Source organism: Geotrypetes seraphini, chromosome 1 (assembly GCF_902459505.1).
Source record: "Geotrypetes seraphini chromosome 1, aGeoSer1.1, whole genome shotgun sequence".
NCBI lineage: Eukaryota > Metazoa > Chordata > Amphibia > Gymnophiona > Dermophiidae > Geotrypetes > Geotrypetes seraphini.
Window position 1 is genome coordinate 375,305,602 of NC_047084.1, and position 18,452 is coordinate 375,324,053.

The 18,452-nt window shown below is 44.5% G+C and overlaps 1 protein-coding gene across 1 annotated transcript in view; it reads left to right on the forward strand.

Annotated features, from left to right (window-relative positions):
• The first annotated feature begins 232 nt into the window (after positions 1 to 232).
• The window catches only part of PRAG1 (PEAK1 related, kinase-activating pseudokinase 1), a 106,395-nt gene continuing 88,175 nt past the window's right edge, over positions 233 to 18,452 (forward strand). The window contains exons 1-2 of the mRNA XM_033915548.1: positions 233 to 429; positions 17,729 to 18,162. Coding sequence (XP_033771439.1) covers positions 234 to 429; positions 17,729 to 18,162 — 630 coding nt within the window. The 5' untranslated portion in view covers position 233. The remainder of the gene's footprint in view (positions 430 to 17,728; positions 18,163 to 18,452) is intronic.

Genomic DNA, 18,452 nt, shown 5'->3' on the forward strand with positions numbered 1-18,452 from the left:
TATCTTAATAATGGCTTATGGACTTCTCTTTTAGGAAATTAGCCAAACCTTTTTTTTAAACCCTGCTGTATTATCTGCTTTCACTACATTCTCTGGAAATGAATTCCAGAGTTTAATTACAAGTTGAGTAAAAAAAAAAAAAAATATCTAACATCTTTTCCTATTTATGATCTATACACTTTGAATCTTCCTAGGAATTAAATATAAAACTGAGAACAAAAACTGGTCTAAAGATGAAGCAGACTCCACCCTCCCGAGTCCTGTTTGCCTCCTTCTTTATGTTTAGACGAGGTCGTCACACCCTCTCTGGGAGTAACACTGTGGCAGGGGTGCTGTCAGTTTGCAACGCTGTACCTGCCCTGGATCATCTCCGCTTGGAAGCCACGCGTGGAAAACTGAACGACAGACTTGTTGTGGGGGGAGGGGAAGGTAAACGGCAGAGCTCTTTTGCTAAAAATGTTTAACATTGGGTCTCTTCTTTTTATAGCCTGCCTTCCGTCGGTTGCTGGAACTTGCAAAGTTGGTTAACAACTGGGGGGAGAGGGGGGGGGTTGTTCCAGGAACTTGTTCGGACAGAGAAGCTGCTCAGCCTTTCTCCTCTCTGATCACCGGCTGTTTTGTGGTGTTGAGTTTTGGGGGTTTTTTTTTTTTGGGGGGGGGCACGTTTAGGTCCGCAAGGAAGCAGGTTGAAGGGCAAGTTTCGGTTATTTTTCGGTAAGACTGACGTTGTTGTTTCGGTTCCCTATGAAAGGAGGGGAGGGATTCCGTCCAGAGAAGCGAAGCGCCATGCGGGGACTCTTTTACGAGCTCGGAACCCTCCATGGGGGGGGGGGGGGGGACAAGGTAAAGAACGGATCGCCCGGATCACACGGATGCGCGTTTTATCAAAGTAGCGCGCGCGCGCTCTGGAAAAAAAAAGCTGGATTGGGAAACGTGGTGATGGCGGGAGATGGTTTGCGCGTTTATGAACCCGGACTGCGGGAAGCCCGAAAAGTTTTTTCTGAACTGGAAGAAGGAGAAACGCGATTAGGGTAAGGTAAGGTCTTTAGCCGCCTTAAACCGAGGGACGGGACTGGGAGAGGAGGTTGCCCGCAGTTTACTGAAGCCGAGGTGCGATCGGACCGCCCCCAGTCCTCGGAGAAAGGGAAAGCGGTAGGGGGCGGCCACGTGCGGGCGGGCGGGCGCGCGCCCGGGAAAGTGCCTCTGCTGCTTCCCCTAGGATGCGAACGAAGTCCAGCCGAAGCGTTTGCATGTGTGTTCCTGCAAAAAGAATAATAATAAGAGCATGCCCTGGGAGCTTTGGCTTTCGCTTCTCTTCAAATCGGCAGCCAGTCTTAAGGAGATCAAACGAGGCTGAGACGGGCTGTCCCGAACAGCGTTTCCTTCTGTTTTTAGTAAAACATTTACTGATCGTACGCTAGATTGACTAACGAGAACATGTTCAGCATCCCGGGTGCCGTAGAAAGCCAACTTTTCCATACATTGCAACATAAGTTACTCTTCACAGTGAAGCTGGGAAGGGGTTAAACGCGGACCTTAGGGATCTAAACCGGCACGTCCTTAAAAATCTAAAATCTGTGCCACTTTTTACGTGTAATCAATGTTTCTTTTCGAACAGAATAGCAACCTACAAAATAGACTAACCCAGCACCCCGCCTTATGGCTCTGACATGCTTCTCCCTCCCTAGGTTGAGACTAAAAGTGGCAAAACTTTTGCCTTGAGGTCCGTACCACTTTTAGTCTCAGCCTAAGGAGGGAGAAGCATTAGGATCCGTCAAAGAGGTTTGTCGGAGCCATAACCGGGAAGGGGTAAAACGCGGATCTAAAGCCGGACGTCCTTAAAAATCTGAGGTCCACTTCACTTTTAGTCTCTGGTTCTGACAGACCTCTATGACATTTTAGTCGCTGACGGATCCTAATGCTTTTCCCTCCCTATGCTGAGACTAAAAGTGGCACAGACCTCAGGGCAAAAGTTTTGCCGCTAGTCTCAACATAGGGAGGGAAAAACATTAGGATCCGTCAGAGCTAAATTGGCACAGCGGCCTGTCGGAGCCAGAAACTACAAGTGGCACGGACCTCGGATATTGAAGGACGTGCAGTTTTAGATCCGCGAGGTCCGTAAGGTCCGCGTTTTACCCCTTCCCGCCATAACCTATGCCGAGCCTAAAAGAGGCATGGACCTCAGATTTTTAAGGACGTGCAGGTTTAGATCCGTGAGGTTCGGCACCCAGAGAGTTGGCTCTCATCATGGACGATGCCCTTCGTGTTTGGGCTTGAGTAGCCCCCGTTGCTTTGAAAATATGACTCCCGGGGGGGTCGTATTACGATATTATGTTTCCCAAGCTTCCTTTTTCAACAGCAAACTGTCTGCGGAGCAGGGGTTGAGCTTTTAGTGAGTTACTCAAATCCCGGCAGCTGGTCGGCGGAGGGCAGTAAATCCTGATGTGCCGGACCAAAGGTCCTTTTGACTTGATGGCGCTCACAAATGTCTGCATTTTTTTAAAATGTCGACAGTAGATTGTTAAAATTGTCTTCAGAACAAATATTTGCAAGCCCACAGATCATGCGCGTTCTCAGCTTTTGGGAAACAAATTTTATTGATCAGCTGCTTGCCAACCTGTTGCAGTGGGAGATGCGGAGAATTTCAAAACAAAGCTGCCCCCTGTTCGGAAGTGTATTTTTAGTGTAATGGGACTTCGCTGATCTTTGGCCCCGGCAGGGGAGGGGGTGTGAAACTGCATTCCTGAAACTGATTAGATAAGGCGGCTGCTACGCGGCAGGTACTACTCGGTGCATTGCAGACTGCCGGTTCCTCTTTTGCTGCTGTTGTAAATGTCGCTTTACGTACTGGAAGCCACTCGGCTTTTGCGCCCTTAAGAAATGGCTGGAGAAACGTTTGCTATCGAACACGTTTCCAGCTGAGATGTAGCCTTTGAAACCCTCGGCACAAAGAGTTTAGGTGTGGTGAAAAGTGGGTGACTTCAGCTGGTGGAGGGGCCTTAATAAGAGATGCACTTCTCCCTCCGTATTCGCTGTGATAGGGGATGAACGGAACCGCAAGTAACTTTTTCATGTTATTCGCTGTTTTCTATTCCAAACCATCGTGGATATGGTGAAACCGCGAATAACGTGGTGGGAGACCTGGCCTGTTCCTGAAGGAGAGACAAAACACGGTGAAGGAAGGGGTAAAACGCGGACCTCGCGGATATAAACCCGTACGGCCTTAAAAATCTGAGGTCCATGTCCCTGCCGCTTGTAGTTTCTGTCGCTGACAGATCTTGATTGAGATTTGAGCGCTGACGGATCCGTCTCAGCATAGGGAGGGAAAAGTGTTAGGATCCGTCAGCGCTAAAAATCTCTTTGAGGTCTGTCAGAGCCAGAGACTAGTGCTGGAGTGGCAGAGCAGAAGCCAAGAGAGTGGGGACATAGGTTTTGGACGTGCGTTATGGAAAAGAAGTCTCCAAACTCCAGCACTAGTCTCTGGCTCTGACAGACCTCGAAGAGATTTTTAGCGCTGACGGATCCTAACACTTTTCCCTCCCTATGCTGAGACGGATCCGTCAGCGCTCAAATCTCAATCAAGATCTGTCAGCGACAGAAACTACAAGCGGCAGGGACACGGACCTCAGATTTTTAAGGCCGTACGGGTTTAGATCCGCGAGGTCCGTGTGGTCCGCGTTTTACCCCTTCCCTGAAGAAAGTGCCGGGAATTGGCGATTTTTTTCTGTAAGTGCTTGGAATCTGCGATTTAGCTATGTAAGCTGACGTAATGGGGGGGGGGGGGGAAGGAGCCAGCCAGCTAAAAATTGCAAATAATCGAAACCGCTAATACGGAGGGAGAAGTGTAGTACTGAGAGCGTACTAGAAAATTATTACTATTATTTTTTTACTCTGAGAGATCCTGGCAGGAAGTAGGGAAGGAGAATTGCAAATGTAAGGGAGACATTAGGGAAAGGGATTGGGACTTGTATACTGCCTTTTTTTTTTTTTTTTGTAGTTTTACAACCACCCTCAAAGTGATTTCCATACAGGTACTTTAAGCATTTTCCCTATCTGTCCCAATGGGCTCACAATCTGTTGGGAAGGGGTAGAAGGCGGACCTGACGGACCTCGCGGATCTAAAACCGCACGTCCTTAAAAATCTGAGGTCCGCGGCTCTGACAGACCTCGATGACATTTTAGCGCTGACGGATCCGTCTCAGCTTAGGGAGGGAAAAGTATTAGGATCTGTCAGCGCTAAAATGTCATCGAGGTCTGTCAGAGCCGCGGACCTCAGATTTTTAAATTTACTGGGGCTGCAGGAAACCGGTTTAAAGGACTCGTTTTAGAGCCGCTCCAGCACTAGTCTCTGGCTTAAACAGGCCTCGATGACATTTTAGCGCAGACGGATCCTAATACTTTTCCCTCCCTAAGGTGAGACGGATCCGTCAGCGCTAAATTGTCACCGAGGTCTGTCAGAGCCAGAGACTAACTACAAGTGACATGGACCTCAGATTTTTAAGGATGTGCGGTTTTAGATCCGCGAGGTCCGTCAGGTCCGTGTTTTACCCCTTCCCCAATGTACAGTGGAGGATTAAGGCCCAAACTCTGTAACCAGCGCCTAAAGTTAGATACCTATTTCGGAGGCGCCCATCTAGATAGGTGACTATCTAAATTGAATAACAAGCTCAATTAAGCTTTTTAATCAGCACTAATTGAAACCTATCAAGAAAGCGTGATTCTGTAACAAGGCGCCTCTAGAAATGTAGGCGGCCTTCAAAAAAATAGGCACAATGCAAGTTAGGCGTGGCTACGTGTTAGGCGCCTTCTTGCAGAATCGCTGCGCTTAAGCTTAAATGTTCAGCTAGGCGCCTAACTTATACTTGTGCCCAGAGCTGGCCTATTTACTGGGCGCCTCCAAACTAGATGCCGCTCGGCGTGATTCACTAAACAGCACCCAATTGTGCTTGAATCGCGCTGAACGGTGGCGCCTAACATTTGCGCGCTTCTTAATAGAATTTGCCCTTAAGTGACTTGCTCAGGGTAACAAGGAGCAGAGCTGTGGGGGTTTGAACCCAAATTAGATGCAGGAGCCAAAACTAGTTCTTGAATAGGTGCCCTGAAAGGGTTTTTGGTCTACAAAATCTGTGTAGATGAGCATGAATTAATTGAAAGCATATGCTGGTGTGTTGTGAACCTGCAGCAGGAGGTCTTTCTAACTTAATTATTTTATATTTAAGCATCTTAGGCTTTGATTTATTCCACTTTGAGGGTTCTTTTTGCCTCCTTATTATTACTACTAGTATTTTAGCCTGTTACATTAACGGGTGCTAGAATATATGTCTGTCTGTCTTTATTTCTTTCTCTCTCTCTGTCCCGCTGTCTTTCTTTCTGTCTGTCTCTCTCCCTGGCCCCCTTTGTCTGTCTGTCTTTCTGTGTCTCTCCCTGTCCCTGTGTCTTTCTTCTTTTCTTTCTGTCTCCCTTCTTCTCGCTGGTGCTAGAATATATGTCTCTTTCTTTCTGTTTCTCTCCCTACCCCTGTCTTTTTCTTTCTGTCTCTCTCCCTCCCTGGCCCCCTTTGTCTGTCTGTCTTTCTGTCTCTCTCCCTGCCCCTGTGTCTTTCTTCCTATCTCCTTCCCTACTTCCCTGTGCAGCAGCCGCAGCATTCCCTCTCCCTCCATTTCCCTGTGCATCATCATTTTTCCCTCAGTCTAGCTTCTCCTGCCCCTCCTACACTCAGTACTTTAAACTTCGGCCCGGCCTGTAGGTCAGGGGTTTCTCGGGCTGACCGCCACCCGCTGCTGGTGGCTCCGTGCTTGGCCGTCGCGGCCTGCAGTCTCTGGCAGTTGACATCTGCCAAGGCCTGCAGCCGCCGACAGCCACCGTGGCCTACAGCTGCCACGGCCTGCAGCCGCCAACAGACGCCGCAGCCGACATCCGCCTCAGGGGGAAGAGAGAAAGAGAGAGAGAGATTCGCGCGCATGTGCACTCCTATCTGCGGTGTCCTACAGCTCACAGAAAAGGGGAGCACGCAGGTGGGAGTGCGCATGCGCGGCTTAGGGTTTTATTATATTAGATTTGTGCCATAAATAACAAGTAGGGGGAGGGGGAGAGCTTCATCCCAGAATTCAATCTTGCCAGACCTGTTCAATCCTCTTTTTCTAATGGAGAGCTACTTGGACTAGTTTTGTGAATGGTGACAGGAAAATGAATTAGACAATCAAATTTCCATCTTCCCACTTGTTTTAAGTATCCTTTTTTATTATTATTTACAGCCCTGTGAAAGATTTAATCTGTTGAACAATGATGTTCTCAGGACACGTGTTGCTCAATTCTTGTAGAGTACAGCTTGAAGTCTTTATGGTTGCACTTATCTGCACAATTATATATATCCATTTACATTGTAAGAAGTAAAATATAAGAAAACAATGTTCTTGGACTTTTGCTAAAGTTTGCTATAAGTAGGAGGAGGCATTTTCTTTTAAAACAATGCACTTATAAGTCATTTGGAACAAAAATGTTGCAGCTTCATTTTTTTCTTCTTTATTAAAATTTTGATAAAACGCTAATCATAAATTCTAACGCGTTTAACAATTTTAAAAAAGGGAAACATTTATCACACTAAGGGCTCCTTTTACAAAGCCGCGCTAGGGCCTTAACGCGTGAAATAGCATGCGCTAAATTGCCGTGTGCGCTAGCCGCTACGCCTCCTTTTGAACAGGCGGTAGATTTTCAGCTAGCGTGCGCTAATCTGGTGCGTGCGGTAAAACCCGCTAGCGCAGCTTTGTAAAAGGAGCCCTAAATGACTGGGCAAAACATGACAGACGTAAAAAAAACAAAACGAGAGGAAAGTGTGGGGGAACTACAGAACGTATGGGGTTAAAAACAGAAGGGCAGCGGGGCAGATCATGTCGATGAGTTGAAAGGGATCAAGTTGGTGATCGATGAGGACAGACAGAAGTCATTTAGCATTCATATGCATCTTTTAAAAAGGATCTTTTGTGTCTTGAGACCTTCCTTTTTTTTTCTTTTTTTTTTAGAATTGTATTTAAGCCAACTGTTGTCGGTCCCGATTTCCCTAAATGTATTATTATAACTAGTATTAATTGTTATGTTTGTGTGTTTTTATTTTAACCTAATGCTTAACTTATGTAAATCGCATTGGATTTGGAGTATGCGAGTGAATCAAAGAATTTAAATAAACTTGAAACTTGACCTCAAAAGAACAATTCAACTGTTTTTTTTTACTATTTATTTAAGACCGCAGTGATGTTGCTACGTGCAGTATATTTCAAACACACGCAGACTATGCACATCTCAAATCGTCATCGGTCTTCAAATTTAAAGTGCTCAAAAGTACTATTATTATATAAATAAATACTTGTATATTTTCTTAAATATTTAGTAAGTGTTTTTTTAAGATTCCCAACAGAGAATACTTATCTCAATTGGTGCAGAACGTGGCTAAAGGGGTATTTGCTATAAATCAGTTTCTGGTGTGTTACTAGGCTACCTTGCGCCTCATTTTCCTTGAGTCACCCTAACAAGATCACACGCGGAGTACATTTGTTTACCTATCCTTCCATGAAATCCTGTCGTTCTAAGAGGTTCCTTGAGAGAACCTTCTCATTTCAAGCCGCCAAACTAAATTCATGGCTTGGAAAAATTATTCTAGAGGTCTCCTCTTACTTTGCGAAAATTATTAAAAGCACAACTTTTTGATAGGTTGGGATCTTAATGCGTTGCTATTTTTAACAAGTCTATGTAGAGCTATCTGATGTATTTTTATCTGTACTATATGTATCAATTTGTTGGTTAGGTTAGTTTTTATCTGCTTTCTTTCTTAAACTCTTAACTAGTTTAGACTCAGCTGACATTTTATTTGGATTACATGCATTACTTTCTTGCCTGTTGGAGGGTATTTTATCTGCACTCTTTTATTTCTAATGTATTTCACTGGCATTATATTGGAATATGCATTTTGATTATTGTTAAATTTGTTTTATTCCAATCTGTTGCATTTCATCTGTATTTTATGTACTTGCCCAGTTGTTGTGAATCGCCTAGAACTCTTTTGGTATGGTGGCATATAAGAATAAATTATTATTATTATTTTTTTCTGACATAGGTTTATGTTTCGCCCAAAAGCTGTTTCAAGGAACTCCCCCTTTTTTTTAGTTTCCGGCGCAATGAGTCCCGCTTTATCAGGATCACTGCACATAGCAACATCAGTGAGGTCTTAAAAAAATAGTTAAAAAAACAGTTGAATTGTTCTTGTGAGGTACTCCACATATGAATAAGTTAAGGTATGGCTGCTGAATAAGCCTTTACTTGTCTTTTAAAAAGGAGGTATTTAAGGCTTCATTCGCAACCACAGCTCCAACAATCTGGAATTCTTTACCTTCACATATAAGGGCTGAAAATTTTTTAGATAAATTTAAGTATAGGTGAAGGTAAAGAATTCCAGATTGTTGGAGCTGTGGTTGCGAATGAAGATGCCCGACGAGTACTAATGAATTTTAAAGATGGTATGTGAAGAAGGTGTTGAGAAGCAGCTCTAAGGGCGATCGTGAGGAATGAGGAGCTAATGAATGAAAGCAGGTTCTTTGGTATTTTGGGTTGTGACAGGAATAGAAAAATGTTCAAGTAACTCTTCACAGAAGCTTCAGCCTAACAGAACATTTTGTTAACAGCGAACTTAAAAAAAAAAAAAACCCCAAACATGGCCTTGGTTAGACATCTCATCAAGGCCATTCTGTTTACACTGTAATGCTCCTAGTTTGGCACGGAGGCTCACGCAAGGGCAGCTATCGGGTCGTCAGCCATGTTTTGATGACAGGGGAGCAGACATTTTTGCAAAATGCGTCAGGGTTAATGTACACCGCTCTGAGCATCTGGTGGCGCTATAGAACTAAACTAAAACTTAGGGCTCCTTTATACAAAGGTGCACTATGGGTTTTACCGCACGCACCGGATTAGCGCGCGCTATAGCGCGCACTAGCCAAAAATCTACCGCCTGCTCAAAAGGAGGCGGTAGCAGCTAGCGCACACGGCATTTTAGCGCACGCTATTCCGCGCGTTAAGGCCCTAGCGCGCCTTTGTAAAAGTAACCCATAGCTTTATATACCGGGTCATCAACCAAAGAAAGCTCGACTCGGTTAACAGTAATTAAGAAAAAGGACTAGTAGAGGAGGTTGAAAGGCTGATCACGTAGGCGTTGTTTGAGTCGTAATCCATTTGGGAGAGCAGCCACTCCTTGAACTCCCCTCCCCCCCCAGCTATGCCTTTGCTTCAGATGCACGTCTGTGCCGGTCTCACTCAACACCCCCTGGTACAAAATGAGTCTTTTCCCTGAAAGCCGCCACCCCCCCCCAAAAAAAAAATAGATTTCATCAAAAAAAATTCATATGAGCCCCTGCTATGATCAACCTTAGGCATAGCTCCCGTCAGATCTTGACCAAAAACCTTACCTGACTTGATCTAACCTCAGATGTGCCCAAAATACCAGGGGAGGAAGAAAGGGAGGGTAAGCCATCTCTGAGGAAGAAGAAACAACTCTTTATTCCTTGAGCCAACTGATCAACCCAGTCCCGGCTGGTTTCCCACTTCTGCATTTTAAAGCAAAAAAAAAAACCTTATGGGGGCCAGTCCTTGACAGATTCCCCCTATGATTTCACCTCCCCCTTCCTCTTAACTGAGTCCTTCCAAAGGCGCCAACTTGAATGGCCCAAACTGAGTCTGAGGTTTTTTGGTGCTTTGCTCAGCCCGTTGTAATGGTAATGGTTGGAAACAAGCCTTTGGGCCTGAGATCATCTGTGTTGAAGGGGAAAGCTTTACCTTTAAAGCAGAGATGGAGAAACCACATCTACAGCTGCTGTTCGTGTGGGCATTCTTCCCATTGAAAGCAAGAGCTGCCATTGGGATTTGGCTCAGGTTATCACAGGTTTCACAGCTGGTGTCTTCGCCATAGGCACATTTTGAACAGCATGACAAGAGATTTGGAAGATGCTAACTCATCTACTCTGTCAAGCTTTCAAAGACCATTTTTCAGGTAGAACAGAGGTAATTTTTTTTTTTCTTTTTCTGTTCATCCTTGGATTTGTAGCTAGCATAGCGGGACAACATAGCCCGAATTCTGAGAGATGGATGTAGTGGCCATTGTTCAGAAAGTCCTGAAATGAAAAGACAGGTCCAATAAAATTGTACAGTGGAAGCACTCTGTCTTAGGCTTAGCCCAGCCGTAATCATTAATGATAAGAGCTATCAAACTGCTGAAATTCCAGAGTCTTAGGAGCAAGGAATAGCCCAGGCACAACCTCTGTAATAAGGTCCCAGGTCTCAACCGAAGATCGCTTTTGGGTCTGCTCATTTCTCCTAAGTGTTTCTGCCTCTTCCCCCCCCCCCCCCAACATAACATAACAGGTAACTTCTATACTGCATAACCTTGTAAGTTCTATGCAGTGAATAAAGTTTTTAAAACCATATAATCATTTAGGAAACAAATATGTCTTCTGTTGTTTTCGAAAATGGTGGTAGGACTTGTCCCTTTTATCGGAGGAAAGGTAAAGAGACCATGAGATTTTCACATACGAGTTGAGTGAACAATAATGAATGAATCCACTAAGTAACTAGGAGATATATATATATATATATATATATATATATATATATTAGACTAGTTCATTATTTTATACCTTTGCAGGCAGGAATCTGTTTATAATGATCATGGCATGTCGGGCCTAGCCAGCTCTAATTGGGTAATAGCTGCTTCTTGGCAAGTGGCCAAATAATGCCCCCCCCCCCCAGATCAGTCGCTCTTGTGGGCACCACTGCTGTACGTTTGACTACAATTTACAGCAAGCAGTTTCCAAGTTTCTGTTTTTTGATATATCGTCTATCAAATATATCTAAACAGTTTACAATAAAATGCTTTATATAAATAAAAACCTGTATTAAAAAAATTTAAAGATTTTCATAAACAGTACTTAAATAACTTACATAACATCAAGAGGATAAGGGGGAGGGGAATACATTGTAACACTGAGATTAAAAAAAAATTTGGAGAAGAAGAGAAAAGGGGAAACACAATAGGTTTGGAGGGGAAAACACATCCTCGCACTGGAATCTGGCCTCTTTCATGGTGTCCTGCCTCCTTTTTTTGGTTCTTTGCCCACTTCTGTCTGTTTGAATCTTAATGCCTTATAGCTTATGTTTATATGCTCTTGAATATAAAAGGTGAACTTTATTACATTGTGCACCTTATACCAAATCATGCTGTAACTTTTTTTTAGTGCACAGCCTGTACCAGCAGGCCTGACTTTAAAGGGTAGCAGTGCACACATGCTATTAAGTGAGCCTTTTCATAAAGTGAACACTTAGGCCCAGATTCTCAAAACTTTAACGCAGTCGCTAAACTGGTTTCCGACAGTTTAGCCTGCTTGCATTTTATCGGTGGATTATCAAAATGGCTTATCTGTCTATTGCGAGCTTTCTAGCAGTCTCCAACACTGCCATGTAAATGGGCTCTTCAACATTAAAATGAGCACTCCGGTAGATTATATAAAATCGCCGAGCCATTTTAAGTGTGGTATTGGCTTTTGGCGACAATAATCAGCGACTGGTCCAGGGGTGCCGGTACAGTGACAGCACTGTTTTAAACCTTGGCAGTGGGAGAGATGGCCACTTTCTCCAGCTTCAGGGGGGTGTTGCCCACACACTCCCACTGCCAAGCGAACCCCCCCCCCCCCCCAGAGATGGCCATTCTCTCCTGCTGCCAAATGAAACCCTCCCCAAATGAGCAGGAGAGATGCCCATTCTCTCCTGCTGCCTTACAACACCCCCCCCCCCGCCTCTGACCCCCTCTTTCCCGTACCTTGAATTAGATGGTTGACCGGAGGAATGCCTACTACCTTTGGCCATCTGGCCTGCCTCTTCAAAATGGACCTTCCTCTCTTCAGTGCATCCTGGGATTCACCGGAGAGGGGCCTAAGTCTCTGATTGGCCCAGGTTGTTCTCCTGCTGCTGGGGGAGGATGTTGGTTGGCAGCAGGAGCAATTGAACATCTCTCCCGCTGTTATTGTGTTTTTGGTTTTGCATTTTTTTCTGTGCATGTGCTCATTGCTATCACCAGCAATGGGCATATGCAAATTTAGCAAGTCTTCACCTCCATCAACCTCATTTACATGAGCGCTTTGGGGTTTTTTTTTTGGGGGGGGGAATGACTAGCTTTTTTAAAATTCGCTACCAGAACAGTTGCCCGTCATTTTTTATGATGTGGTTTATGAGAATCTAGGCCTTAGTGTAACAAAACAGCATATTTTCCTTTTTCTCCATTTGCAAACTCATGTGGGGTGGGGTGAAGAGGCATGGTAAAGTGCAGGAGTCTCCTTAGCCAGAACAGCACCTTGTGTTAAGGCCACTTAGCGCCTGTGTTCCACAGCCACTGCAGAGGAGATGGGGGGGATTTCTTTTGTGCCCCCCCTCCCCCCACACACACACACCATCTCTCTGTCCTTGGGGAGGCCCTGGTAAAATGACTAACTAGAGTAGCAGGGTCTGTGAGGCTGTCTGTGGCATCTGAGTGGTGTCATGTATGTATTTCTTTAGAGGGTGTGCAAGTTCCATGGGGTGGTTACATGTAGTAGGGGGAATAGGAAAACCATGACCAGTATTGTTTGGTTTTCAGTCTTGGCTAAAAATTTAGCACCATCCCCAAATTCCATTTGGATTACATTTTAAGCTCCATTTTACATAGTGTTGAGGTTGGACATAGCAGTGGCATAGCCAGACATCCAAAATTTTCTCCCCCTCCTGCTTTTTACCCCCTTAACTCAAATATCCTGCTTATATTCTCCATTCTTCTTTGCTCCCTTTCTGCCTACTGAGACACACTTAACTATTGCACATAATTTTACACCCAGTTCCAGAACATTAGATGCATAAGTTTATTTATTTTTTTAAAATTTTTATACCGCCAGAAACTCAGTGGTTTACAAAATTGACATATATAAAACACAAATACAGTGAACAAAAACTCAATATCAACATAAGAACTGCCATCTCCGGATCAGACCTTTAGTCCATCAATTCCGGTGATCCGCACACACGGAGGCCCAGCCAGGTGTACACCTGGCATAATTTTGGTCACCCATATCCCTCTATGCCTCTCGTAAGGAGATGTGCATCTAGTTTGCTTTTAAATCCTAGAACGGTGGATTCCGCAATATCCTCCTCTGGGAGAGCATTCCAGGTGTCCACCACTCGTTGCGTGAAGCAGAACTTCCTGATATTTGTCCTGGACTTGTCCCCCCTTAGCTTCAGTACATGTCCTCTTGTCCGTGTCACATTGGATATTGTAAATAATTTTTTTTCCTGCTCTATTTTGTCGATTCCTTTCAGTATTTTGAAAGTCTTGATCATATCCCCTCACAGTCTCCTTTTCTCAAGGGAGAACAAGCCCAGTCTCTTAAGTTCCTTGTATTCCAAGTTCTCCATTCCTTTTATTAGCTTCGTTGCTCATGTCTGCACCCTCTCCAGCAGTTTTATATCCCTCTTTAGGTTGGGAGACCAATGTTGGACACAGTATTCCAAGTGTGGTCTGACCATTGTCCTATAAAGCGACATTATAACTTTTTCCGAGCTATTTGTGATTCCTTTCTTTATCATGCCTAACATCCTATTTGCTTTCTTTGCGCTGCCGTGCATTGTGCCAACGGTTTCAGAGTCCTATCTATCTTACCCAGAGTTGCACCTGACATTCTATACTCGTGTTCCTTGGTCTTTCTGCCTAAATGCATTACTTTGCACTTTTCCACATTAAACTTCATCTGCCATTTCTCTGCCCATTTCTCTAACTGACACAAGTCACTCTGGAGTTCCTCGCTATCCTTCTGCGATCTGATTGCCCGGCATAGCTTTGTGTCGTTTGCAAACTTGATGATCTCACTGGATGTTCCTTCTTCTAGGTCATTGATAAAAATATCAAATAAGATGGGCCCAAGTACTGAGCCATGGGGCACACCGCTAGTTACTATACTGTACTGAGAACTTCCCATTTATGCCCACTCTTTGCTTTCTGTTCTCCAGCCATTTGCCTATCCATCTTAGTATATCTCCCTCTATTCCATGGCTTTGTAGTTTCCTGAGAAGTCTATCATTTGGAGCCTTGAACGCTTTTCTGGAAGTCCAAGTACCTGTATATTATGTCCACCGGTTCTCCACTATCAATTTGTTTGTTCACGGTCTCAAAAAATTGAAGTAAATTTGTCAAACATGATTTCCCTTTCCTGAAGCCATGTTGACTGGTTCTTATCAGGTCGTGTGCATCCAAGTGCTTTAATCAGTGCTTCAGCCATCTTTCCAGGGACAGACATAAGACTCACAGGTCTGTAGTTGCCCAGTTCTCCTCTTGATCCTTTTTTGAAAATTGGCATGACGTTCGCTATCTTCCATACATATAACTATAACATCAAATGTCACCCATGGCGATACTATCAGTAAAACTCTATGGCAATAGCCAATAAAGCAGTTTCAGATTAATAACTATTAAACCATGTCATAAACAGTGTTCCCTCTAAGCGGGCGGGTGTTGTGAGCAAACTTTTTTCACCGTGAGCCAAAAATATCGGGCGCCAGCAAGTTATGAGCCAACTCGCCCGATTCTCCTCTCGCCGCCCTGCCATCTGCCGTACGCCTCTTCCGATCGTGCGCTGTGACGAGAAACGTGTGCGCTGCGATGTAATATTTTGTGCGCCAGCGCACGCCAGCGCAGCTTAGCGGGAACACTGGTTCAAATGGTTTTATTTATTTCCCCAAATTTATTTTTGTTATACGCATTGAAAATATTTGATATTGCGTTTAAATCAAAATCTCAATAAACTTGAAACGAGTGCCCGTGAGATTGTGGGAGGGTTAAATACTCAAAACTTAGAAGTTTTTGCTACGCCAGCTTTCTGGTATCTTTACATACAGTGGCGTACCTAGCATATGTAACATCCGGGGCCCATCATTTTTTGGCACCCCCCCCCCATCTGTAAGAAAAACATGATTTTTAGTAACAAACCACACGTCACACATGAGTACCTAGGAAAAGGCAGCATCTTACATATTGCAGTGAGCAGTACATCAATACACCCATTGTAAAACTAAACAAGCCAGACCAGCACAGATCAATCCTACACCGTCAATCCTAACAGAAAACCATGTCTTTCGAACACACAGAACACAGAAAACACCTTCGCCTAGTAAGGAATATGTAATCACAAACTAACCCCTCCCTCTTTTACAAAACTGTAGTGTGGATTTTAGCTACGGAGGTAACAGCTCTGATGCTCATAAAATTCTGAGCATCAGAGCTGCTACCACCAAGGCTGGTGCTAAAAACGCTTCACAGTTTTGTAAAAGGGGGGATAAAATAAAAATACATAGACAAAGGTTAAATTGAACCAGCAAGAAGCTGGACTCTGCATACAATGCTTCACAGAAACAGTGACACATGTCTCCTAAAGCAATAAATAAATAGAAATTTTTTTCTACCTTTGTCTTCTGTGGTTTCTCCTTTCCTCATCTTCTTGTAACTCTCTTCCTTCCATCCACTGTCTGCCGTCTCTCTTCCCCTATATGGCATCTTCTCTCCTTCTATGCCCCTTCCAGAAACTGTATGCCTCCCCCTTCCATCTCTCCTTTCACCCCATTGGTCTGGCATCTCTCTCCTCGCCTTCCCTCTCCCACACCTCTCCTCATAGTCTGGTATCTCCCCTTCCCTGATTCTCTGGCATCTCTCTCCTTTCCTTTTCTTCCATCTTTCGCTCCCCCTCCATGCTCTCACATCTCCCCCTTCCTTTTCCCTTAGACTGGCATACCTTCCTCCTACGCTCCAAGCCCTGGCATCTCCTTTAATTCCCTCCCTCATCTTCCTTCTCCCTCCAGCTGGGTACCGCAACACTCTTCCCTGCAGCTCTGCACTTCCCCACAATTGCCATGCTTCGGTTCCTCTTCTTCCTTCCTTCCTCCCCCCCCCCCCGCGGGACCCTGCGGCACCATCAACTCTTACTCCCTCTAATGTCGGCCCTGCAGCTCCAGACTTCCTCGCACCTTCTCCCCTCCCCCTTTGGATCGCTATTATTTTAAATGTTATAGCCGCGGAGCTGTATCCATCAGTGGAGATGTCTAACCTCGGCCTGCCCCGGAACTCTTACTGCAACAGTGACTTCCTGTTCCTGCCTAGACGGGCGTCTGCTGCAGTAAGAGTTCCGGGGCAGGCCGAGGTTAGACATCTCCACTGTTGGATACAGCTCCGCGGCTATAACATTTAAAATAATAGCGATCCAAAGGGGGAGGGGAGAAGGTGCGAGGAAGTCTGGAGCTGCAGGGCCGACATTAGAGGGAGTAAGAGTTGATGGTGCCGCAGGGTCCCGCGGGGGGGGGGGGGGGGGAAGGAAGGAAGAAGAGGAACCGAAGCATGGCAATTGTGGGGAAGTGCAATCCCCCCAATGCGTCCCCTTACCTTACCGACGCGTGTGTGCGCTGTGAAGAGAAACTTTGCGCTGCGATGTAATATTTTGTGCGTGAGCGCAGGCCAACGCAGCTTAGCGGGAACACTGGTTCATAAATAGTTTGCATATGGAAGAAAAACATTAATAATAATCTTTAGTCTTTTTTTTTATACATTGCTGTAACCAAAAGCTCACTGTAGCGTACGATAAAAGATTCCAACATAGGAATTAAATGCCAAGAGGTCTGGGATTTACAAAATTAGTGCTATTTAACTGGTCATAAATGGCTACTGACTGGTTAAATAGAACTTTTGTGGCTAATCAGAAATATTAGGAGATAACCAGTTATCTTCTGCTGAATATTTGCAGTTAGCAGTACCACTAAATTGACTATGGCACAGATATACTTCACTGGTTAAGTTTTTAGTATTTGAACATATAAATAAATAGCAGTCCCATTTTTAACCACTAACAACCATCCAGCTAAGACATCCATTATATTCCTATGGGGCATTTAGCCCACGCTAAATCGGTTAGTGCACCTTTTAATAAAAGGACCCCTAAGTCATTCTCATTCTGCATCTCCAATGGCAAAGAATTCCATGTATTTACAGCTAACAAAGAGAACAGCCACTTGATCCCGAATTGATAGCAATTGTACTTGATTAATATAAGCAGGATCAATAAAGGATGCCAAATATCCTGGAGCAAGTGAGTGTATGCAAAATCATAAATGATAAACAGCTTCTTAAACTCTGTGTGAACATGAATATGAAGCCAATGTGCAGTGCAATAAAGGAAGTGGAAGTGGCATATTTTTGTCAAATTTTAAGTGTGCACTCTTGAACTGATTTTTTTTTTTTTTTAATCCATTCTTACTGCTCAGTCAAGTGGCAAGATCAGATGACTACAGCTTTGGATAATGTCTGTCAGTCAATGGCCTCTTTAGTGCCCGCTTAAATTACATGCACGTTAAACAGCGAGGTGCCCCCATGTGGATAGAAATGGTGCCTGTTTGATGTGCCCTCCACGCTCATTATACAGCTATGCTTGGAAGCCGCAGTCCAGTCCATGGTTTTATTGGCTCTATCTAATTTGTGAAAAGGAAAGCCTGAAGGAACAATGGGTCTTTGTTAGGACAAAAGTACGTGTAATTGTTCTTTTCTTTTCATGTTACTTGCAAACAGTTATTGAGCTTAGCTTTCTGTCCACGTAGAACATTGCTGAGCAGTGCTTCTTTTGCTTCACTTTCACAGGAGACTCTTCTGGGCTTTCGGATTTCCCAAACAGACTCGGCAAAGCTCCGAGAAGCAGGGTGCAAAATGAGAGAGGACACTCTGGCGCCAGGATGCACGCAGCCGTCGCACTAAACGGAGCGGGCCCGAAGATGTCTGCGTGCAGTGACTTTGTGGAACACGTTTGGAAGCCCGGTTCCTGCAAGAATTGTTTCCACCCACGTGCCTCGCACAAGCTGTTGCAACCATTCGGTGACCCTGGAGCGAGCACCGTGCCTGCCTCACAAGGTCCCAGTGGGGCTGGGATAAAGGGCGAGAGTGTGCTGCTGGAGGATGACTGCGTGGCCGCATCGCCGTACTCCAAGCCAACCATTGCGGTGAAGCCCACCATGATGAGCTTGGATGCCTCAGACGCCTGGGTGGAAATGAACATGAATGGAGATAATATTCCACAGGTAAATAAATATTGACGAGTATTGTTTTTAAGTTTCTTTAAACTTTTAGCTTACACCTTTTTCCAAGATGAGCTATGTTGACGTACAGTAGGTATTTTTTTTTTTTATGTTTCTGAGGCAAGTGACTTGTCCAGGGTCACTAGGAGATCAGTAGTGAGGTTTGAACCAGGTTCTCAGCCTGCTCTAACCATTAGGCTATTCCTCCACTTCTTTTCTTTTTTTTTAAATCTTTATTGATTAAAATGAATAAAGAATTAAAAAAAAAAATCCTTATTGATTTTCCAAACTTC